This window comes from Falco naumanni, unplaced genomic scaffold (genome assembly GCF_017639655.2).
Source record: "Falco naumanni isolate bFalNau1 unplaced genomic scaffold, bFalNau1.pat scaffold_49_arrow_pat_ctg1, whole genome shotgun sequence".
In the NCBI taxonomy this organism is placed as follows: Eukaryota; Metazoa; Chordata; class Aves; order Falconiformes; family Falconidae; genus Falco; species Falco naumanni.
This window is the reverse complement of record NW_024427552.1, coordinates 22,751-47,515: the sequence shown is the minus strand read 5'-3', so window position 1 is coordinate 47,515 and position 24,765 is coordinate 22,751. Positions and strand designations below refer to the sequence as shown.

The 24,765-nt window shown below is 52.5% G+C and overlaps 1 protein-coding gene across 1 annotated transcript; it reads left to right on the top strand.

The window, feature by feature from the left end:
* The first annotated feature begins 3,589 nt into the window (after positions 1-3,589).
* Positions 3,590-9,054, top strand: LOC121082255 (vigilin-like). The gene is made up of 8 exons (XM_040581606.1): positions 3,590-3,890; positions 4,227-4,540; positions 5,381-5,477; positions 6,093-6,299; positions 6,777-6,992; positions 7,842-8,048; positions 8,263-8,370; positions 8,932-9,054. Exons 1-8 carry the CDS (start codon positions 3,681-3,683, stop codon positions 9,052-9,054), a joined length of 1,482 nt encoding a protein of 493 aa, XP_040437540.1. The 5' UTR covers positions 3,590-3,680.
* Positions 9,055-24,765: the final 15,711 nt, after the last annotated feature.

Sequence of the window (24,765 nt, the reverse complement as noted above, 5' to 3'; positions counted from 1 at the left end):
TATCTGACAGCCCTGCCTCGCTCACAGCCGCTGTTCCAGAGGGAACAAAGCCCAGGAGAGAAAGTTCTCTGTCGGCTCAGGGGAAGCACCATGCAGGGGTGCAGCACCCTCGTGTTGCAGCCAAAGTGATAAACGGGCCTTGCTTAGCGCAGCTCTCCGTGCAAAAACCTCCGTGGCTGCAAGGATCTCAAGCCTCGACTCTGAGCGCTCGATGGAGCTCCCTCCCAGCCAGCCGAGATTCCCGACCGTCCTGACGTGGCGCTTTCCCTCCCAGCAGCGCCCATGCCCATTGAGTGCCTTTCGCTTGCAGCCGGCTGTAATGCCGGCATCAACCCTGCACTCCAGTTTTTGGCCTCTCTGAGTGTTGCTCACTAGGATAGCCCCGAGAGTGACACCCCCCCACCCCCACCCCCCACCCCCAACCCCCGTGCCGGCTGCCCCCATTGTGTCCATAGGGATAGCGGTTTGCCTGCGGGCATGGTGGGATGGTGTTTCTTCCAGGAACCACATGGATGGCAGGGTGAGCCCTGGGGGGGCTTGCGCCGCCCGGGCTCACAGCTGGGGAGGCGGATTCCCCGCTCGCAGGGGCTGGGGGCCAGAGGGGAAGTGTTTTAGGGACGGACCGTGGGGGCCGGAGGGAGGGGTTTGAGGGACAGGACGCCGAGGAAGGCCTCCTGCCTGCAGAGATGGCTCAGGCCCAGGGCAGGGCTCTTCTCTGGATGCCACGGGGTCGATTGCAAAGGAGCAGGCTGCCCCATGCAGGGAGCAGGTGCGTGCCGGGGCTGCCAGGGGCCCTGCCTGCCTGTTCCCAGCCCAGCCCCAGCTGGGGCCAGCCCTGCGCTGCAGCCCTGGGGCCGAGGCGCACGGAGCCGGGCATTGCTGAGGGTGCTGCACCCTGACGGGCCCCGCCGCCAGCTGCCGGCTGCCCTGGGCTGCCCCTCGCTCTCACCAGCTCTGCCTGCTGCCATCGCCGGGGGCACCGCCACGGGGCTGGCCCCCTGCCCACAGCTGCCCTGACCCACATCTGCAGCTGTACGTGGTGCCCACATCGCACAGCTGGGGCGGGGGTGGCAGGTCTCTCTGGTGGCAGCCTGGGACTGGGGGCAAAGCCAAGCCCATCCCTCGCTTGTGATCTTTGTCCCCAGGGAGAGCCAGTGCAGACGTGTGCTGCGCTGGAGAGTGTCCCGCGGGGAGGTGACGGCCGACTGCAGAGCAGCACTGAGACCCGCGCGACAGCAACAGCAGCCGGTGGCTGCAGAGCAGCCCAGGGGAGCTGGTTCCGTCGACGGGCCCCAAAGCAGCCTTCCTCAGCCCCTGCTTTTGGTGACGTGTGGAGCAGCGCAGGGATGTCTCTCAGGATTACAAGGATATGGTATGCCACTGGTTAAGCAAGTAAAGTGTTAAAGCGTGTTATTGTTATGGACAGAATGTGGGTTTGCTGACCTGGGTTCCTGGGGTAATGGTAGTGTGATCTTGTGTTCTGTGTGTTGGTTTTTTTTTGTGGAGAGTGCCTTTTCTCAGCTTTTTGGCCTTTGCAGGGTTTGGATGGGGGCCATTGGTTTGTGTACAAAGTTTCTTCTGGTTGTTTTTCTGCTGTGCTGTTGGATGGTGGTGTTTTTTCTGTCTTGAAACCATCGTTACTGGTCTAATATATCTCCTGCAGGTCAGGCAGTGTCACTTCTGGTGTGGTCTGACTCATTTCTGGTGAGTTGGTAGGTAGGTATGGAGGCCTTGTGGTCCCTCCATGGAGGATGACTGCTAGAGGACTAAGAGGCGGATCTGTGGAGGGGTGAGAGGACTGCTGGCCCATAAGTAGTGACTGTCAGAGGACTAAGTGTACTTGAATTTACGTGGGCTTCCAAATTCATGGTTGTTTCTCCTGCCTTGTGGAAGAGCCATGGGAAGTCACCAGCCACACGGAAGGATAAAGGGTTTCCCACGGCTACGTGGCTTTTTGGGGTTTGCTTTTGAGTAAGAAAGTCTTGTCTCTACATGAGTGCAACTATGAACGGTCAATTTTGCTGACTTTAGAAAGCAGGGAGCAGCACTTTTCTGATGTGCCTCACAAGGCTGCAAGGACAGAGTGAGAACCAGCAAGAGGATTCCTTCCTGTCACCTTCTCCAGGGGAACAGTGCTGCACTTTCACAAGGTGAGCTCTGGTTCTGCGTGAGTGCACAAGTTTATGGTCAATTTTCTCGCCACAGGAAGCCGGGAGCCAAACTTTTGTGCTGTGCCTCATCACATGGCTTCCAAGTCAGGGTGAGAAACAGCCAGAGAATTCCTCCCTGTCACCTTCTCCAGGGGAGCAGTGCTGCACTTTTCCAAGACGTATTTTTTTGTTTGGCTCTGCATGAGTGCAAAAGGTTTGAGTCAATTTTCTCACCACAGAAAGCAGGGAGCAGAACTTTTGTTCTGTGCCTGACAGGGCTACCAGGGCAGGGTGAAAAGCAGCAAGAGAATTCATTCCTGGAACCTTCTCCAGGGGAGCAGTGCTGCACGTTCCCAAGGTGGCTTCTTTTGGAATGTGAATGATTCCATGTAGGAGTGGTCAATTTTCTTTTTCTCAGAGCAGAAAGCAGGGAGCAGAACTTTTGTGCTGTTCCTTACATGGCTGCAAGGGGAGGGTGAGAAACAGCAAGAGAACTCCTTCCTTGCACCTTCTCCAGGGGAGCAGTGTTGCATTTTTACTTTCCAAGGTGACTTCTTGGGTCTGTGTATTATTGCAAATGTGCCGTGTCAATTTTTCTCACCCCAGAGAGCAGGGAGCAGAATGTTTGTGCTGTGCCTCACACGTCTGCCAGGGCAGGGTGAGAAGCAGCAAGAGAATTCCTTCCTGGCACCTTCTCCAGGGGAGCCATGCTGCGCTTTCCCAAAATGTGGTTTTTTGGCTCTGCATGAGTGCAAAAGCTTTTGGTCAATTTTTCACCACAGAAAGCAGGGAGCAGAACTTTTATGATGTGCGTCATATGTCTGCCAGGGCAGGTTGAGAAGCAGCAAGAGGTGGTGCTGCACAGTGCAGGGCCAGGCGGAGGCAAGCCTCAGATCTTCACAGAGCTCTGGCTAGCAACGCTGTCAGCCGTGGGGCAGGGCATGTGCAAGCAGGGGTCATTGGGCTGCAAGAGAGCCTCGTGGGAGCAGTGTGCTGGACTGTCACTTCCTCCTTTGCTCAGCCAGGTGCTGGGGAAAGTCAGTATAACCGTATTGGCTGACTCACTGATGGGTCTCGGCACCCATTCTCCAGCTGCGAGCTGGCCCGCTCGGCACAGCCCAGTGCCCAGCTGAGTCGAACATAAGCTACAGGCTTTCCCTGGACTCTGCCCCAACTAGAGTGCTTCTGCTTCTCTCTGCCTTCTTCCTGGGCATGTGTCTGTCTTGTCCCCTTCTGACCTACAGCCTTGCTGTGTCCCTTTGATTTCTTTCTCCTTGGCCTGTTGTCCCCTGATGAAGCTCCTCTCAACAAAGCTGGCGATAATGTGCTGTGTTTGCTGCCACCATTCACTTGCACGGTTGCTTCCTGCATCCATAGCGGCACCTACTGCAGTCTGTGCTGTGCTGAGCTCAGCTGTGCTCCAGACTCGGCTGCTCTCCACAAGCATAACTGTAGCAGGGTGAATAGTAGTGCACAAGTCCTTTGTTGTCCCTCTTTGATGATGCCTCAATAGAGTTGCACTGCCTATGAATGGGGGCGTTTCTGTGGGGAGAGCATCTCATTGGCCTTGTTTGCTTCACCCCAGTAACAGCTTTAAACTCGGAAGAAGAGAAGGATCCTCCCACCTACGAGGAAGCCTTCCCTGCGCTCCCTGAGAAAGCACCATCCTTGGAAGCTGCCCGGGAACCTGCTGGGCCCTGGAGCAAAATCCGGCCAATAAAGGCTTCTGTCATCACTCAGGTTGGTGGGAGTGGGTGTCTTATCTCCCTGCTTTTCATCCCTCCAAAAAGTAGGTGAAGCGAAGCTTTCCCTGGAGTATGAAATCCCTTAGTGTGCCAGAGTAACTGCCTCTTTGCTGTCCTTTGCCCTGGGGCACAAGGAAGACTGCGGCTGAATGCTAGGACGGCTCTGGAGGGGGAGGGATGTGTTGAAAACTGCCCAGACAAAGCTCTGCATGCCTGTTGCACAGACAGCTGGAACAGGCCTGAAGGGAGGATTGCAGAGGGAGGCACTGACAATCAAAAGCACACTGACACCTTGCTGTGCCCTGCTTGTGTCTGTCCCGTGGCTGAGCAGGTGTTCCATGTGCCACTGGAGGAGAGGAAATACAAGGACATGGATCAGTTGGGAGAAAGCAAGCAGGCCAAGATCTGCCTTGACATCATGCAGAAGACGGGAGCTCACCTGGAGCTGTCTCTCGCAAAGGACCAGGGCCTTTCGATCGTGGTCTCTGGCAAGCCGGAAGCAGTCACGAAGGCTCGGAAGCAGATTGTCGCTCGACTGCAGACTCAGGTGAGGGCATCTAACTGTTTCTGCCTTCATCTTTGCTCTTCCCCAAGACTCGCAAATGCTTTGAGACCCTTGGGCCCGCGTGCTTGTAAGCCAAAGAGGTGTGTTTTCAAATGACTAATTCAGCTTTGCCATACGTTTTCAAAGCACCCAATTGGCAATTTGGAATGGGAATGAGGCTTAAAATAGGGTTCCAAGGTAATTACAGGCCGTGGTGTTGCATGAAGCGTGGAGTCTGCAATCTCCGGAACATTTGAGTTGCAACCAGTGACTTTGTGCTGAGGTGCTGGTGCTGGAGGGGTGCAGGAGCCTCACACACAAAGCTAGTAGTGTGTGAGAACGGGACTGTGCTTTTCCCGAAGCCCTTCAGAGGAGAACGTGGAAGGCTGGGAGAAAGAAAAGTAGAGAAAAGGAAGTCCTGCCAAAAGCCAAAAGCTTCGGGTCAGGGTTCTGCCTTGTGTAGCTCAAGGCACACTGGTAAGGAGCCACAACCCTGTTGTTTCGGTTGCTTCAGTCCTCTCGGTTTTGATCTCTTACCTTAAGGTTCTCGAGCTCATAGTCAAGGTGGTAGCTCTTGTTAGGATGTATCGCAGCCAGGTGTTGCAGTGTGTTTTAAAGTATAATGCCAAAGGTAGGTAATGCGATGTTAATACCATGTCTGCTTAGTGCTGTTCAGCCCCTGTGTCATACCCTGCCAGAGGAAAGAGAAAGGAACGAAACCCTACATCCACAATGTGCACCTGAAAAATCAGTTCAGGTCGTGCCGCCACAGATCCATGAGCCACTGTTCTCAAATATACCTCCTACTGCCCGGGCCCCAGGTCGGGAAGGTGTGTCTGTATTCCAGCTTCTCTTAGGCTTGGCTGGCTTCAGGACAGGAACACAGAGCTGAAAAGTCACACCGAGTGATCTTTTCTTCATCTTTCATTTTTCCATTATAGCTTGAATGTTCATTGTCTGATTGCTGTTAGTGGTTACCTAATCACAGGGACCAGGAGCACGATAGCAGCCATCAGCTACCAGACCTGTACAAACTCAGTGAGAAGGGAAGAAGTCAGGAAGCCCTTGTATAGACCAGCCCTTTAATGGTAGATTGAGAAGGACCCCTTTTGCATGTGGGGCCTTCTAGAAGCAGTCCCAGGAGCAGCACGTGCTACACTTGAAGACACCTTAGCACTTAAGTAGCGGTGAGCATCTGCTAGCTGCCTGCCTCCTGCAGTAGGTTTCTGGTGTTGAATTTCTCTTTCCTAGGAGTCATACTGTATGTCTTGTTCTCTGTAGCCTTGGCAGCAGGTGTCAGAGTTCAGATAAACTCCAGCTGTGCGCTGTCATCTCAGTTGTTGTCTGGTGTCTTACACTGGAGGAGAGGCACCTCCTCGTCTGTGTCGGAAGGCCTTTGCTAATTCAGGGTACCGCTCCTGTGCAAACAGAAGGGTTTTGAGGGAAAGGTGGGGTCTATACTCCTGGCACGGAGGCGCTGTAGATCAACTGGTACAGTGTCAGCCCTCAGACAGAGTGTGCTGGGAAGGCGTTGTGTTTGCTCTGAGGAGCAGTACCACTGAGCAGCGTCTACCTTGCTTTCCCTGGCTCTGTTCCTGTGGATCTGCCAGTGCAGGCAAGGCTTTTCACAGATGCTTGGTTCTTCTGCTGCAGGCTTCGGCAACAGTTGCCATCCCCAAGGAGCACCACCGTTTTGTCATTGGAAAGAAGGGTGAGAAGCTGCAGGACCTGAAGCTCAAAACTGCAACCAAAATGCAGGTCCCCCGCCCAGATGACCCCAGCAACCAGATCAAGATCAGCGGCACTAAAGAAGGGATTGAGAAGGCCCGGCACGAGATCCTGCTTATCTCCGCTGAGCAGGTACCTCAGTACTGTGATCTCTCTCATGGCATTGGCTGCTCAGCCATTTTGCTTCCCCGTGGTGTAGTCGGAGTTTGCAGCCACCGTGGCTACAGTCACTGGCTAACGTTAGCCTGAACGGAGACGTATGCTGTGCCACTCGCTGGCTGTGTGAGCACCGCTGCCAGGTCCTGAAACTTCTTGTGCTGCGTTTTGTCCACCTCTGAAGCCAAAACAAGCATTTGATAGTTGAAGCGACGCGTCTTAGGTGCCAGCTAAGATAAGGCAGGAGATCACAGGGGTGAATATCATAAACAAGGAGCAGCAGCAGCAACCGTATTTGTAGATTGAAAGAGGTGGAGATCTACAAGCCCGCCAACTGAGAAGGTTGCTTGGGCCAGAGTGTCAGGCAGGACACCCCTGGGAACTTAGCTGTGCCTGGCAGAGACCGTAATATAGAGGGCAGTTCCCACCAAGGTCTGTTGTGGGCTCTTCCAGGGTAAGCGTGCCGTGGAGCGGCTGGACGTGGAGAAAGTGTACCACCCTTTCATTGCTGGCCCTTACAACAAGCTGGTGAGGGAGCTCATGCAGGACACAGGGACGCGCATCAACATTCCTCCACCCAGTGTCAACAAGACCGAGATAGTCTTCACCGGAGAAAAGGAGCAACTAGCCCAGGCTGTGGCTCGAGTGAAGGAGATCTATGAGGAGAAGGTACGGATGGTCCATAAAGCTTCCCACCTTCCCCTGGCACCTGCTCCTAGGCACTCTTCCCTTCTTGTTCTACTTTTGTGCATCCCTCCGTTGCATCTGGCTCAGCAGCCCTTGCAGTACATGACCCCGAATCCTACCGTTTCCTCACTCGGCAGAGTGGGAGCTGGGCTGATACTATCCGGGAGGTGACAGATTTCTTGCTTTTCTGTACCGTGGGAATTGGCAGACCACCAAGAGCTCCCCTGGCTCTTGTTCACACCGGGGCTACTAAGGAAGGAAAGAAGTGTGAAGTCTACAGCGGTGGCCAGCTGACAGTATCAAAGTTGCTACCTAAGTAGAAGTTGCTGAAGAGCGAATGTCGCTCCAGTTTATTTCCCACAGCCAACGCTGCTGTGAATATCCTTGTTGTGGGTTGCTGGGCTGTTGTTCCTCGTGGTTAGGTCTGTATTTGTACCGGTCTGGATTTCAACAATCGGCTTATAGCCTGCACAGTGTTGCATCACAGCACTGCCTGGGAGACGGCTGGGAGTTGAACCCTGCTGTCCAACGGGGGGCCGGGGGGGACGACAACGAGAGGCCTGTGTGTGCGTGTGGTCTCTTCCATGCCGTGTCCCAGGGAGCTTGATCCAGCATGCTAGTTTTGTATGTACTTCCCCTGTGAATTTTTGAGCACAAGGCTTTCTGTAGGCAGGGGCCCAAGGGGTGCTAGGGTACTGCCGAGCCACTGTGCTCAGCTTGGCTTTGCTCTTTGCTGGGTGCAGAGTCTGACTGCATCTTGTGCCTCTTCCTGTCGCTCTTGTCCTTCCCCGCCCCCTTGTGATTGACGCCTCAGTGTCTCTGCCCCTACAGAAAAAGAAGACTACTACTATTGCAGTGGAGGTGAAGAAGTCCCAGCACAAGTATGTCATCGGCCCCAAGGGGAATTCCCTGCAGGAGATCTTGGAGAAGACTGGAGTCTCTGTCGAGATCCCACCCATTGACAGTAGCTCGGAGACGCTGATACTGCGAGGCGAGCCTGAAAAACTGGGGCAAGCATTGACTGAAGTCTATGCAAAGGTACTGACAAGATGGGCTAGGCCTCCTTTGAAGGTCCCATGAAGATACACTTGTGAGCACTGACGGCTGTAGCGGGGGTGCGCTCTCTTGGGCCATTAGAGGTGCAGCTTAGAAGTCAATACCGGAGGTGCAGCATGGGAATTGGAACTGAATTGGTGTGAAGGCCTCTTCCAGTTTGTCCATCAAACAGCTTCTCTGTTTTTCTGTCTCTCAGGCCAACAGTTTTACCGTCTCCTCGGTCTCTGCCCCCTCTTGGCTTCATCGTTTCATTATTGGAAAGAAAGGACAGAACCTGGCCAAAATAACTCAGCAGATGCCAAAGGTATGCATGAGCTGGTTAGCTTAGCACCCCCGGCGTAGAAAAAGGTTTAGTCCAGATCACTCGTCACGGGAGACAGAGGTGTATTCTAGCGTGGGTAAACCCAGGGGGAAATGACACAGATCTTTGCTGTTCAAGGGAACCCTCTCTTTTACTGCTGCAAACACTGCTCATCCTATGTTATTGTCATGGGTTGAGCCCTTCCAAGGAAGCTTTATGTGGTGCTGTTTTGAGAACTGATGTAGCAGGATACCTGGAAATGCCGAGTGCAGCAAGGCTTCTCCCTGGTGAGTTAGACGGTATCTAGATAAAGGCTAGATGAGTAAACTTCTCCAAAGCCCTTGCAGAAACCGGGACAGCACCAGAGCCTTGGGCTCTAGGCACTGCCATATGGCCGACATCGTTAAGTTACTGACTTGGAAATTTGTGGGGATTTTGTTTGGGCTTTTTGGGAAGAGGCGCATCTCTTAGTGGCAGGGATCGATGGTGTAGGCCTGACCAAGAGCATTGGCCTGGCTTGGATCTTGGCAAATTCTTAAGAGATTCATTGTCTTTCACCTCAAGGTTCGCATCAAATTCACTGGAGGAGAGGATAACATCACTTTGGAAGGGCCTACAGAAGATGTGCATGTGGCTCAGGAACAGATTGAAGCCATGGTCAAGGAACTGATGAGCTGGAGTTACTAGTTCCAGTAAGAAACTGGGGGAAGAAGGGGCAACAGAGCAGAGGGGCCCCTGCTTAGGGCCCTGCTTAGGGCCAGAAAAAATTAGAACTTGTTTTTTGGCAATTGTTCATTGAAACACGTACTTTGTGTGCTAACGCAAACTGTCAGCATTCCTAGAGTTGTATGTAACATGCTGCCTGTGTGGCTGAGGGCTGCCCGGCAAGTGTGATGTGTGTGAGAGACACAGTTTAACTGTGAAGTGAGTGGGGGGTCCCGATCTGCGTTTCCGTGTTCCCCGCGAGGGGGCCGGCCAGAGACGGACGAAGCGATTGAAAAGTCAACGTATGAAGTGGTGGAATGCACTATTAGATATTAGAACGGGGAACTGTGGACCAAACACTAGAACGAATATCATTTGGGAAAAGCACGAACGCGGGGCCCCAGGTCAGTAAAGGGGAGTCAGAGGCCTTGGGAATACAGCCTATTAAACCCTGTTCCACAGGCAGTAACGTAACATTTGAGAACCGAACGGCAAGTCAGGAAGATCCTTTCTTGCTGTGGCAGGCTGCTTGTGTAAGGCTTTTATTGTCTGCCGAGGCTGCTGGAGTAAATGAAGAGAACCAGTCCTTTGGGCGGGAGTGCTGAGGCAAGGCACTTTGTAAAGCGTTCCCCAAAGCAAGGGCAACCAAGTCACGCCTCGTCCTGGCTTTGTGGCTTTAGCAGTGCTTCCTGGCTCTTATTGTTGCAGGTGCTGTTTTCCTGCCTGAAGCCCTGGGGCTCCTGGGTAGCCGCCACCCCCCCCAGCCCGCAGCTGCTGTCCTCAATAAAATGATCTTTCCTCTCTTCTGACTACGTCTGCCATGTGATAATTGGGGACTGGGCAGATATTGTTTGGTGGTGCGTCCTAGGGGAGGACTTTGGGATCATCCCTTGGCCCAGACTCCTTGCCAGTGGGCATCACGGCTGAGCTTTATGACTCACAGCACAGTCACACAGGGAGGTGGGGGCCGGATGGCACCTCTGGAGGTGTCACTGTCCCCTCAGCTCCTGCTCGGATTCTGGCTAAGACACAGCCTGTGCTCAGGCTCGATGGATGCTCCACTGGGGAGCAGCGCCATTAGCTCAGAGCCGGGACAACACGCAGGCAGACACGGTGCCGCCGCTGACCATCACCTGCAGCTCGCTGTCCCCTGCGGCCGTCATCCCTGCACACTGACTGATGGGCAGTTTCTCCAGATGCCCACGCTCAGGGCAACGGTATAAAGCAAACTGCCACGCTGGCCACTACAAATACGTCGGCTCGCCCAAAAAGCTTTTCCAGCAGCTCCAACAGCAGCCGGACTGCTGAGGCTTTTGTGCGTCCCAGTGTGATACGGGAGACGCCCGCACCCTGATGGAGGACGAAGGATGAGCACTCTCACCATCAACCAGCTAACTGTTGCTCCTAGGCTGCTGTGGTTCAAGCGGGGCCGCCAGCTGTGCAACACACAGCTGCTCGCTCCCTCCCTCCCTCCCTCCCCAGGGGGATGGCAGGGAGAACTGGGAGGCTCAAAGGGAGAAAACTCGTAGGCTGAGGCCAAGGCTTTGATGTGTGCAGGGGAACGTGCTGGGGCAGTTTGTGATTGAAAACTGCGGGGACATCTTTGGGGAGGAGGTGGCCGGCCCCTCCCCTCCATCAGCCGAGGAGGTGCCAGCACCTGTGGACAGGTGCACAGGTATGAGGAGGGGCTGAGGGTTTTCAAAATCTGGGGCTTCTGGTCCAATTCCTTATTCTGCTGCTGGTGGATTTTGGTTTAGGTGTTGTCCACTTCCACGAGGTCACTTTGCTGCACGTGCTTTTGTGTTCCATGGGTGCGTTTGGAAGATCAAAGGAGCCGTGCAGGTGAAGCAAACGCAGAGCCCCAGGCAAAAGACTTCTTGCACACAACACCCTCTCTGTTCATCCTCTACAAAGAAGCAGGGGCAGCTATGGTGGTGAAATCAGAAATAGTAGAGGGATGTCAGGCCAAGAAACACTGACACGTTTCTCATGTATGACAGTAGTTTCTGATAGGTCCAAGCAGCTGCTGTGCCTCCTCCTGTCATTAGATCTCTTGTCTGTTTGACTTTTCCCACCCTCTAATGATAGAGAAGAAAAACCAGAAAGGTTGTTTCTCAGATGCATTGGGAATGTGCTTAATCAATCTAAATACCTACAAGAAGTCAAATACAAAATCGCAGATTTAAAAATAAAAGGCTCACGCCCCAGAATGGGATAATGCTGCCCAAGGGATAACGGCAGAACCGTGTCCCAGGAAGGCAGAAGAAAGCCCAGCAGAACGAAGCTGGCAAGGGTCTGTCCTACCCTCCAAGGCCCCTCCAGTTTGTGGTGCCCCAGCCCGCAAGAAGGGGCAGCCCATCATCCCAATTCATCAGAGCTCCTGAAGCCTATCTTGCGACCGTGCAAAATATGGATAATGCAAAGCAACCAAAGGGATCTTATTTGAGGAGCTAAGGTAGCAATTTGGAAAACGGTAGCTTACTACTCCAGGTGTCTTGCCACCTTTCAACTTCAACCTTTCCGGTTCAGGCACTTGTACCTTTGCCTCCAACCACCCCCGAGAGCACAGCAGACTCCTCGGTAGACCCGGAACAGCTGATGAGCCTTTCAGAGGAAAGAAGGTAAAATGAGCTCCCTTTGTTTAAAATGAGAACTGATTCCAGTTGATCGTGGTTTTACCTCTCTAATAACACTGTGGAATGTCAAGGTTTGCAGGGTCTTTCGTTTCAGGAAAATAAAAAGCAAAGAAACAGAAAGGGAAAACAGGTCTCTGGAGAAGAGGCTGAAAGCACACCAGAAGAGAAAAAGAGAGAAGAAAAGCTTTTCGAGATCAACCGCTGAAAAAATTCAGGAAGGTCAAGAAGCCCAGGTGTATCCAGACACTGCTGTCCATCTCTCAAAACTCTGAACACTGCACTAAGTGCATGAACTATTTTTAGCGTGCACAAAGATGGCCCCGGATAGGAAGCAGACACCTGCCTTTTGGAAAAAAAATGCGTGTCAGCAGGAAACTGCCGTTCCCAATGTTGCAGGTTTGGTTTTGCACTTACTGAAGTACTGTTTGCTCAAGGGTAAGCAGACACCTCGCCACAAGAGCCTCGATCCTTAGCTATTTACCTAGCTACCGAAATAAAGAGGCAAAGTAAGTCCCGCTGTTCTGTCCATGTTAGCAATCCTCACGCTGCCCTGTATCATCTGGATCCCAAATATGCAGCAACGTTGTTCCAGGTCACTACATACGCTTTAGATGCTGGCCCTTTTTCAAAAGGCCGCGGTTCACCTGAGGTAATTTGGGGGCGGGTGGTGGTGTTTGTGGTGGTGGTGTGTGTATTGGGATGGACACTTTTTAGTTTCTTACTTCTTCTTCCCTTACCAGTAAACAGAGGTCTATTTCTCAAGATCTTGAGAAATGTCCTGAAAATAAGTTTTCATGACTTTTTTGTATATAGATGAATACTCTTTTAATGGACACTATTTCACTGTTGCTAGAAGTACTATATTCCACTTCACATGGCTTGCTTCAGTGACAGCCTTGTACCGTAAATTCATATCGTGTACCCCCTTTTTCTTGGGGTCCACAAGTTGCGATGCCTGCAGTTTGTAGTCCCTGCATGCACAGGCTATCTGCCCTGGCTGAAACCTGACAGGATAACAAACGATGATTGCTTCAGGCAGCTTCCCTATGCAGATGTCCCCGTAACCCCTTTGGAAGAGTAACCCGGAGAGGGTGCTTCAGGGAAACCGCAGGCACTTCCAAAGCGTGGAACTAATGAGCAGGACATGCACGGGAGAGTCTGTGTTTAGTAGCCACCTTATAGCTTGAAGTGAGCGATTCTTATTTGCTTTCCAAATCCATTTTCCTCCTGCCTAACCCAATTGGAAGAGTGAGTTCCACCGCATTTTTTTGTGATGTACTGAATGTATTCTTTTTTAAAAGCAGGTGCCACCTTCTTGGCTTTGCTTCACGCTTTGTGCTGTCCCCTTTTTCTATGTACAAGAAACCCCACTGAAGACAGAGCGTTGATGGTTCTATTCAGCTGCAGGGGAACTGCCATGGCGGCTGTAAGAGAGGGGCAGGGCCGGGCGCAGGCCGGGGGGTTTATCCGTTCTGAGCCCCTCGACCCCTGCTGTGCATATCTGACAGCCCTGCCTCGCTCACAGCCGCTGTCCCAGAGGGAACAAAGCCCAGGAGAGAAAGTTCTCTGTCAGCTCAGGGGAAGCACCATGCAGGGGTGCAGCACCCTCATGTTGCAGCCAAAGTGATAAACGGGCCTTGCTTAGCGCAGCTCTCCGTGCAAAAACCTCCGTGGCTGCAAGGATCTCAAGCCTCGACTCTGAGCGCTCGATGGAGCTCCCTCCCAGCCAGCCGAGATTCCCGACCGTCCTGACGTGGCGCTTTCCCTCCCAGCAGCGCCCATGCCCATTGAGTGCCTTTCGCTTGCAGCCGGCTGTAATGCCGGCATCAACCCTGCACTCCAGTTTTTGGCCTCTCTGAGTGTTGCTCACTAGGATAGCCCCGAGAGTGACACCCCCCCACCCCCACCCCCCACCCCCAACCCCCGTGCCGGCTGCCCCCATTGTGTCCATAGGGATAGCGGTTTGCCTGCGGGCATGGTGGGATGGTGTTTCTTCCAGGAACCACATGGATGGCAGGGTGAGCCCTGGGGGGGCTTGCGCCGCCCGGGCTCACAGCTGGGGAGGCGGATTCCCCGCTCGCAGGGGCTGGGGGCCAGAGGGGAAGTGTTTTAGGGACGGACCGTGGGGGCCGGAGGGAGGGGTTTGAGGGACGGACGCCGAGGAAGGCCTCCTGCCTGCAGGGATGGCTCAGGCCCAGGGCAGGGCTCTTCTCTGGATGCCACGGGGTCGATTGCAAAGGAGCAGGCTGCCCCATGCAGGGAGCAGGTGCGTGCCGGGGCTGCCAGGGGCCCTGCCTGCCTGTTCCCAGCCCAGCCCCAGCTGGGGCCAGCCCTGCGCTGCAGCCCTGGGGCCGAGGCGCACGGAGCCGGGCATTGCTGAGGGTGCTGCACCCTGACGGGCCCCGCCGCCAGCTGCCGGCTGCCCTGGGCTGCCCCTCGCTCTCCCCAGCTCTGCCTGCTGCCAGCGCCGGGGGCACCGCCACGGGGCTGGCCCCCTGCCCACAGCTGCCCTGACCCACATCTGCAGCTGTACGTGGTGCCCACATCGCACAGCTGGGGCGGGGGTGGCAGGTCTCTCTGATGGCAGCCTGGGACTGGGGGCAAAGCCAAGCCCATCCCTCGCTTGTGATCTTTGTCCCCAGGGAGAGCCAGTGCAGACGTGTGCTGCGCTGGAGAGTGTCCCGCGGGGAGGTGACGGCCGACTGCAGAGCAGCACTGAGACCCGCGCGACAGCAACAGCAGCCGGTGGCTGCAGAGCAGCCCAGGGGAGCTGGTTCCCTCGACGGGCCCCAAAGCAGCCTTCCTCAGCCCCTGCTTTTGGTGACGTGTGGAGCAGCGCAGGGATGTCTCTCAGGATTACAAGGTTATGGTATGCCACTGGTTAAGCAAGTAAAGTGTTAAAGCGTGTTATTGTTATGGACAGAATGTGGGTTTGCTGACCTGGGTTCCTGGGGTAATGGTAGTGTGATCTTGTGTTCTGTGTGTTGGGTTTTTTTTGTGGAGAGTGCCTTTTCTCAGCTTTTTGGCCTTTGCAGGGTTTGGATGGGGGCCATTGGTTTGTGTACAAAGTTTCTTCTGGTTGTTTTTCTGCTGTGCTGTTGGATGGTGGTGTTTTTTCTGTCTTGAAACCATAGTTACTGGTCTAATACATCTCCTGCAGGTCAGGCAGTGTCACTTCTGGTGTGGTCTGACTCATTTCTGGTGAGTTGATAGGTAGGTATGGAGGACTTGTGGTCCCTCCATGGAGGATGACTACTAGAGGACTAAGAGGCAGATCTGTGGAGGGGTGAGAGGACTGCTGGCCCATAAGTAGTGACTGTCAGAGGACTAAGTGTACTTGAATTTACGTGGGCTTCCAAATTCATGTTTGTTTCTCCTGCCTTGTGGAAGAGCCATGGGAAGTCACCAGCCACACGGAAGGATAAAGGGTTTCCCACGGCTACGTGGCTTTCTGGGGTTTGCTTTTGAGTAAGAAAGTCTTGTCTCTACATGAGTGCAACTATGAACGGTCAATTTTGCTGACTTTAGAAAGCAGGGAGCAGCACTTTTCTGATGTGCCTCACATGGCGGCCAGGGCACGGTGAGAAACAGCAAGTGAGTTTCTTCCTGGAACATTCTCCAGGGGAGCAGTGCTGCACTTACCCACAGTGAGGGTTTTTTTGGCTCTATACAATTGCAAATGTCAGGGGTTAATTTTCAGAACACAGCTATTAGGGAGCAGAACATTTGTGCTGTGCCTCACATGGCTGCAAGGACAGAGTGAGAAACAGCCAGAGAATTCCTGCCTGGCACCTTCTCCAGGGGAGCACTGCTGCACTTTGACAACGTGACTTTTTTTGGTTCTGCACCATTTCAAATGTGATGGTTCTGTTTTCTGACCACAGAAAGCAGGGAGCAGAAATTTTCTTTTGTTCCTCACATGGCTGCCAGGGCAGGGTGAGAAGCAGCAAGAGAATTCCTGCCTGGCATCTTCTCCAGGGAGCACTGCTGCACTTTGTCAAGGTGAGTTATTTGGGCTGTGCATTATTGCCACTGAAAAAAGGTCAGTTTTCTCACCACAGAAAGCAGGGAGCAGAACTTCTGTGCTGTGCCTCACATGGCTACCATGCACGGTGGGAACAGCAAGAGAATTCCTTCCTGGAACCTTCTCCAGGGGAATTTCCCAGTTCCTGAGAGACTCCTGGCACTGGCTGCAAGGGGGCTCCCAGCCGAAGGGTGGGCCTGGGTGTTGTTGGGGTGGGAATTGGTGATGTCTCCTTTCCTTAGTCACGTTAACACTTTGGGATAACAAATGGATGCTTCGCTCCTATTGCTCTTTTATCATATCGCTCACAGTAACTGCCACTGGTTCCTTTTATCATATTGCATGCTATTTTCTTTTATTGCAATATAAGAAACTGCATTTGATATATTCCATTATTTGATATACTTGATAGATTTGATTATATTTGATCTGGAGTTCAGCTTTGCTGTGTATCCAGTCAGCCAGCAAAACATAATTCGGCGTAGTCGGCATCGTACGAAGTAAAACTCTCTCTATTTAGGAAAAAAAAAATGTTCCTCGACTTGCTATTGTCAGGTGGGAACCATTGCCTTATGGTGTTTGGGCCAGAGTGGTCTGGTGGTGCTGGGCAGTTGGGCCATGCCAGGGACAGAGGGACGGGGGCAGGGGAGGGGGCAGGGGGTGTTGCTAGGTAGGGCCTGGCGGCCGGAAGATCTCGCGCTGTACGGAAACACAGGGCCCCCCTCTAGATAGCCAACAGCTTTTGATTTATGATGTAAGCAGACGGAAGTGACACTGTAAACCTAGGCTATATAGTGTCACGTCGTTCAGCAATAAACGCCATTTGCCATCCACCACATTGGTGTCTGTGAGCTGATGGACCGCGCGGCCAGGGGTTGGCTGCCGTGCCGTTCCTGAACCAGGTCACCGCGCGCCTGTAAAAAGGCAACAAGTGGTGCCGAAACCCGGGAAAATCACCTGGAGTCGGGTGAACGGCGGCCGGAGCGGCAGGACCAGCCCGGCGGGGAGGACGCTCCCGGACCAGTCAAGAGGATGGAAGCTCTTGCGAAGGTCGTATTACAACTGCATAAGCAGTGGGGTATTGACTGTAAGCCCAAAGATTTTACTCTCGCAGTTGCGAGACTTTTGGAGCTTGGGGTCATTGACCAGCCGGTGGATATACTCCACCCAGATGTGTGGGACAAATATTCCCGCGCTTTATGCGATGAAACGATGTCTACTGGTAGTGGGAAAAATCTGAAAGCGTGGGGGAAAGTCGTCCAGGCTCTCCAAAAAGCTAGACACGAGCAGGAGACCTGGAAAGCTGCCAGGGATTGTCTGTTAACCACCCCGCGGGTGGGAATTGGGGCGGCTACGCAAACCTCACGCCCCCCGGCTGAGGAGGGTTCTGCCGACCCTCAAAGCCGACAGAAAAGTGACGCGCCCACTCAGCGTCCGAAAGACTCTAACATCTTCAGCTCGCCCACAGACTCCTCGGCGAACTCCTTATGGGGCAAACTGGCTGCAGAGGCCAGGGGTGCTGAGGCGAAAGCCGAGGCTGAAAATACACGGATTGAACCACCACCATATGTGCCCCAAGATGTCGCCGAGCAGCAAGAAGAAGGGCGGGGCGAGACCACCCCCGGCGGGAGCAGGGGGGGAGCGCAAGAGTTAACAGGCGCACACAGAGGGGAGGGGGAGGAGAATGGGAAAGAAAAGAGTGATTGGCATGACCAAAAAAGGGAAAAGATCACGAGCGAGGGGCGGAAAGCTAATCACAATGACCCGCCCCAAAACCGTCCTTATAAGGCAGGCACCTCCCCGAGCGGAAGGCAGGGCGGGCAAAAAGGGAAAGAGCCGCCCGATTACACAAGAAAGGGGAGGGGCCGAAGCCCGACCACATACCACCAACACCCGGAAGAGAGCAGTCAGTCGGACTCTGACTCCGACTCAGACTCTGCATGGGAGACTTGGCTTGCAAATACAAAGACCAAAATATCACCACTCACGGAAAAAGAAAAACATAAGGGGACAGAAATTCCTCTCACTGATTGGAGAAAAATACAAATTGCATGTGCCGATTGGGCCCCAACAGACACACTAGCATTCCCGGTCCGAGTGACGGACGGGGGACAGAGGGTTCATTTGCCCTTAAACCCTAAGGATATACAAGCGATTGTTAAGGCAATAGCAGACAAAGGACTCAATTCAGCCATGGTCTCCACCCTCATAGATGGAGTTTTTGGGGGAGATGATTTGCTCCCGTTCGATATAAAACAGACCTGTAGATTGATTTTTGACGGGGCAGGGATGATTGTGTTTAAACAAGAATGGGAAGAGAACTGTGCGAGGCAGTTAGCCCGAGTAACCAGAGCGGATCATCCGCTACACGGCTCCAGCCTACAGCGGTTGATGGGTACAGACCCAACAATGATTACCCCCCAAGCACAAGCTCAGGGCCTGCGGGCCCATGAAGTTATGGCAACCACCCGTGCAGCTAGAAAGGCTATTCGCACAACCTCTAGAGTTATTGCCAAGCCATCACCATGGTCCACAATAAAACTAATGAAAGCTGTGAGTTTTTATCTGCAGGACCGGATCATCGGACACCCCCGTAACCAGTATACCCTGGTGCCAAGAGAGGACGACGAGTCGACAAGCGGCCTGTCCGCATCTGAGAGCTCTGCACCGGCGGAGTCCAGACAACGGCGAAACAGCTCCCGCAAGGCGGGGCTGCGATGCTTTTGTGTGATCTCAATTTTGGGGTTCATAATGCCGTCTAGCGGCTTGTATGAACATCAGCCGTGGGAATGGGTACTGGCAAGATGGGAAGACCAAAAGATACTGCAAAGGGTAGTTACCCCGGGATCCCCTAGTTTTGAAGTATATCTCTGTGATCTAATCCTCTCAACCCCCTGTTCGAACACTATAATGTACTATATGTGTCCCAGCTCTAACCCCGGCAAATCCTACTGTAATGTCCCTTATCAGTATTACTGTTCTCGCTGGGGCTGTGAAACCATTGCATCTGGCTGGAAGGTAGTGAAACCAGACCCGTTTCTTAAGACCAGTTGGGGACCAATAGGCTGCACCCCTAGGAGACCAAGTGGGATGGGAAGGACAGTGTGCCGAGGGAAGTGTGACTGCCAATATATTTTCTTAAACGTAACCAATGAAAACGACCTAGGATGGACCATCGGCAAAACTTGGGGTGTTAGATACTGGCTACCCGGCACAGATAGGGGAGGACTGTTTTTTATCAAAAAACAGGAAGTAAAAAGCGGAACAGCAATTGGCCCCAACGTTGTGATCAAAAGCGATAACCAGCAAAGAAAAGAAAACTTGCAGACTGCCATGCCTGCTCCAGCCGATCCCTTACTAACCAAGCAGATAGTTCCCTTGAGCCAGCCTAACATGAACTCTCAACAGTTACCCGACAAGTCATTTTTTAGCGTGTTAGATGCCACCTTTCGGTCGCTAAATCAGTCAAACCCAGATCTCATGAACTCCTGTTGGTTATGTTATGATGTCTATCCCCCTTTTTACGAGGGCATTGCCCTTGATGCTTCCTTTGACCATTCATCAGACAGCAATCCAACCCAGTGTAGGTGGGATACACCATGGAAAGGAGTTACCTTGAACCAAGTCAGGGGCCAGGGCGTATGTATCGGTAATGTTGCCCTAGCAAGGTGGGATAGTGCTGTCTGTGCGAGAACCGTTGCGGTTGACAAGACCCATAAATGGGCGATCCCATCCGCACCCGGAATGTGGATCTGCCATCGATCAGGAGTAACCCCCTGTGTGTCCCTCAAAATCTTTGACGATTCTGCTGATTTTTGTGTACAGATTCTGGTTGTTCCTAGGATCCTGTACCATCCAGAAGAAGAAATGTACCGCTACTGGGGAGAAGCCGATAGCAGGCTTCAAAAAAGAGAAGTACTGACAGCTGTAACGATAGCAACGCTGCTTGGTTTAGGAGCAGCCGGCACGGCCATGGGAGTGACCTCCCTAGTGACCCAACGACAAGGCCTGTCTCAACTACAAGCTGCCATCGATGAAGACCTACAAAGAATCGAGAAATCCATTACCTTTTTGGAACAGTCCCTCTCCTCGCTATCAGAGGTTGTTTTGCAGAACAGGCGAGGATTAGACCTCCTGTTTATGCAACAAGGAGGCCTTTGTGCCGCCTTGAAAGAGGAATGTTGCTTCTATGCAGACCACACCGGAGTAGTTAGGGACTCGATGGCCAAATTAAGAGAGAGATTGGCTCAAAGAAAAAGAGACAGGGAAGCCCAACAAGGGTGGTTTGAATCATGGTTTAACCAATCTCCGTGGCTAGCCACCCTGATATCCACCTTGGTAGGTCCAATTGCAATAATTCTGCTGATACTGATCTTCGGACCCTGTATATTAAACAAGCTAGTGTCCTTTGTCCAGAGCCGGCTAGAAAGGGTCAACATCATGTTTGTAGAACACCAACAACTGCTTTAAAAATGTACTTGATCAGTATTTCCCCCGATTTTCCCTGGCTCTCCCAAGTATCCCAAGCTACACTCCATTACCCCCAGTCGCTTCCTAAGTGCCAATTGCTCAGTGTGCCTTATCTTTATACTCTTTTTTAGAAATAATTTTACTAGTTTAGCCTGTTTAGTTAAGCATAGAGGGGGGGGAAATGTTGCTAGGTAGGGCCTGGCGGCCGGAAGATCTCGCGCTGTACGGAAACACAGGGCCCCCCCCTCTAGATAGCCAACAGCTTTTGATTTATGATGTAAGCAGACGGAAGTGACACTGTAAACCTAGGCTATATAGTGTCACGTCGTTCAGCAATAAACGCCATTTGCCATCCACCACATTGGTGTCTGTGAGCTGATGGACCGAGCGGCCAGGGGGTTGGCCGCCGTGCCGTTCCTGAACCAGGTCACCGCGCGCCTGTAAAAAAGGCAACACAGGGGGAAGGGGTTTAGGGAGGGACGGGTGGGAATCGATGAAGGTGTTTAAGGATGGAGCGGGGTGTGTGGGGGTGGGGCAAGGATGTGTGTTTGTGGGAGTGGGTGTGTAGGGGTGGGGGGTGGGGGGAGGTGGGTGCGTGTGTATTGATAAACCGGGTGGGGGGGGGCGGGTGGGGGGGGTGGAGGGTGTGTGTGTTATTTAGAGAACAGAGTGGGGAGCCTGGGGGAAGGGTTTTAGGGACGGACGGGGGGTTAATGGAGGCCTTTAGGGAAGGACCGGGGGATTGGGGGAAGGATTTTAGGGACAGACCGAGGGTGGGGGAGGGCTACACCAGGGTCTGGGGGAACATGTTTTAGGGCCAGGGTGGGGAGGTGGAGGTGGGGGATGATTTCAGGATCAGCCAGGATGGAGGAGGGTGTCAAGGGAAGTCTTTCAGGGTTGTTTGGGAGGAAGGATTTTAGGGACGGATGTGGTGTCTGGCGGGACGTTTGATGCCACTGTTTAGATTCCACTGTATATACGTTTATGTCCAGGGATTCTGTTAAGGGGAAGCTGCTGGCTCAGCAAAGGGACAAGATGTCTGAGCTCCCCAGTTGCCACGCTCTGATTTGGTGTGTAGCTCTACGTTAAACACACCTGCGCACAAAGGTTAGGCCAAGCTGACTCTCTAAAGCTGTTAGAAGTGACGAATTAAGGGACCTCTCATCCAGGGAGTCAGCCTTGGGAAGGATGGGGAACAAAGAACGGATGGGGAAAAGATCTGCGTTCTCTTCAGTGATGCAGAAAGAGCCTCCGGGTGAGGACGTTGTGGTCGCAGGAAGAGACAAGCCGATAGAGTGCTGCGATCCGCAGAATGTTGGTTGGAATCCGGACAAAGGTAATTGTTGTGGGGGGAGATCGTGACCTCTGACTCAGGTAGCCCCCCAAGAGAGGGCAAGGCCCCGCTTGGGGAGCACGGGGAGCTAGTAAAAAACCTCAGCAGTGCTGTCTGAGGGTGTGTGCTCGTTTGCATTAAAGCAAGCAACTTGTAACCCATCCCGTGCCTGACTGAAAATGCATGTGTAATGCGCTATGAGTGTGCAAGTGCTCTGCTGTCCGTAGTGCGTACCCTCGAGGAACTGGGTGAGCATGCTCAGAGGAAACATTCCCCCGTGCTCCCAGCACTGCCATAAAGAATGGCGGCCTTCTGAAACTTGCAAGCAAGGCTTAGAGGGTTTTTCTGCCTGACCGACTTTATGGTATCATTCCCACCATACTGGAGAAAGCAAATCTTTTTCTCTTTGGTGGTGAAAGCAGCTTGGGGAGCGTCACTGAAGTGCAGCATAATTTTAACCTCAGGTCTAAATTGCTGCCGGTCCTACCGTGGAATACATCCTTCCTCAGGCTTTCAGCAAACGGAAAGGATGCAACCAACCCACCCCACTAAGACGTTCTGCGCTTTTTTTATCTTCCCTGGAAGGTGGGGACATGACCCTGCTGGGCCATCTGTGCCACCTGCCTGGGAGCCAAGATGGTGCCTTTACATTCCAGGCTAAGGACTTACCTTCTTTTTTTCCTTTTCAGCGACTTTAGAGCCATCCTTAGGGAGGCTGGTTAAGCTGGTTTACTGCACAGCTGGTCGCCAGTGGAGGGAAACGGTAAGCTCCGCTATTGCCTCTGGTGTTTACTTGTTACCTTGTCGCTCGTTTGAGTGATCTTACCGTGCCCCGGCAAGCAGAAGCTGTCACGCCACTTTAGGCCTTGGTCTAATAGTCATGCAAAGCAATATTGAAAGTCATTCTGAGATCTGGAAGAGGCCCCAATGTGCATTTTATAAAAGTGCATCTTGGCTGCTCTTTATCTTTGTATGGTTTTTTTTCTCGTTTCTCCAGACTGTTGAAGCTCTGAAAGGCGCCAGTGAGCTGCTCTCCCTCACTTTGCTCCTCTGCCTTTGTTTTTTCACCTAAGCTAATTTCAGAAACTGCCTCCTTTAACTTAGACATGAAACTCTTCTTAACCTCTTTGTGCACTTGTAGAAAAGCGGGGTGGGGTGGGGGGTGGGGGATGGGGGTGTCTTCAGGAAGTGCCCGCAAAAGAGCCTTTAGGAGACCCTGTCCCTTGACTCACATGTGGGGTAGTGAAGAGTCTGAGAAAGTCACGGGTGTTTTGGTGTTCACCAAAGCAGGTTTTCGGTTTGTTTTTTTTTTTTTTTTTTTGTTATTTTCTTTTTTATCTTATGTAGCTTATGTCACCAGGTAGTGACATCCTGGGGGTGACAGGAGGGGACAGCAGGCAATGGTAGCCTGGAGGGTGACAGGACCTCAGGCGCCAGATCATGGGCTGCGAGAGGCTGAAGATGACTCACTGCGACCTGCAGGTCACCAGCGCCCAGACCATGGAAGGTGCGTGGGGGCGGCAGGTGAGGGATGCGGGGACCGGCCGGCTGGCGGTGGCACATGTGGCCAGTGAGGCAGTTGGGCCGCGGCCGGCAGCGGTGAGTTGTGCTGGGGCCTCAGAGCTGCTCTTCCGTGGTTGTGCGCTGGCAGCTGGCGTCAGGGCTGTGTGCGCAGCCAGGCACAGCAGCGTACGGGGTCGATGTGCGACACCGCGCGTGGAAGAGGTTTGGTGTCTGGGAACCCTTCTAGGTAAAACGATAAGGAAATGTGGGACAATGCCTTGTAATCCCAAACCTGCCAGATTTCTTTGAAAGCCGGCAGAGAAGGCTGAACGTGATACAAAAGGAGTGGATGGCTAATTTGAAGGGGAAAAGAAGTGGGTTTGGTGACTGAAATTTGTCTTCAACTACTTTTACTCCGTGGCATTGGAAAAGTGGTGCTTGGCTGTTGCAGAAACTGCTCAGTAGCAACGTTTGGGATCAAGAGTGTATCTGTGAGTGAGAATCTATGCAGACCCTGGAAAGCCATCTTGTAGACGAGTGTCCTGTCTAAAGTATACTTGGCATTACTTGCTAATACAGCTTCTTTGCTACACCAAAGACATTTTCATTCAGGTGTTATTGAGCATCATTTCTTCGTTTCTTTCAAACGGTGCATTTTTGTCCTGGTACTGCGTGTTAGACGGTGTCAGGGCAGTACTGAAGTTTTATGGCAGATCACTTATGGTGAATATACCTAAAAATGTTCTGCGAGAAGCCCTAAGTTCTTTTGAATCTCAGAAATGGTGCTTGATTCTCAGAGACGGTAATGGTTTCATATTACTTAGCGTGCTGTTTCAGTTTGGTAATCTACCGTCTGGCAAAGCTTGCATGTGATTAAAGACTTTGGGATATGACAGGAATAAAAAGACTTGGAAACCGTTTCCATTCCTTAAACATTCAAATTTTATCGGGTGTTTTGTTTTGTTTTTCTTTTTTTCCTGTGGTTCTGTGACATTCTCACAACAGTCTTTTCTTTACAATGTGTACTCATAGGTTTTTTCCCTCTTCCTGTTTGTTGTATTAAAACTTAAACAGAATGACATGTCTGCTGTGGTAACTGTAACTTTGGCCCCAGACTTTCCAGTGGTTGGACCTAAACACGCTGTTTACCTGCAGATAGGTAAAGTATGTTCAGGAGAGTATCTGTGAGGAGACTTAACAGCACGGTGTTAGGGGTCTTGGGGGTGTTACAGGATCGCGTGTCATACGGCGGTAGAGATAGACATGCAGGTAGAGGCAGACGTACAGGTTGTGACACAGATACTTACTGGAACTTCTGTAAGGGTGTTTTCCCTGTGAAAACGCAAAAATCCCCCAGTGGTTGTCAGAGCAAAGGTAAGGAATACATTTCAGTGTCATACACATGTATGCCAGATTTGGGGGTTTTATACATAACTGTGAATTTCCGTTTTTATTGAACTGCATCTGCGTGCCTAAAGTCACCTTCAGAAGATGAAGGAAAGAACTCGGCCAGGATGTTCTGCCTAAAGGGGGTTCTTGGAGATCTTCCCTGTGGAGATACGGTCGTGGGTTTTATAACTTTGTGCAGGAGTCCTGACTAAATGTTGACGTGATCTTGGAAAGACCCTTCAGTGAACCTTGAGTGAAGATGGCCAACTTGTTCAGATTTTTCCGGGCCGCGTGATCACGGAAATCTCGTAATAGAAGCAATGCTAATAGAAGCTGAA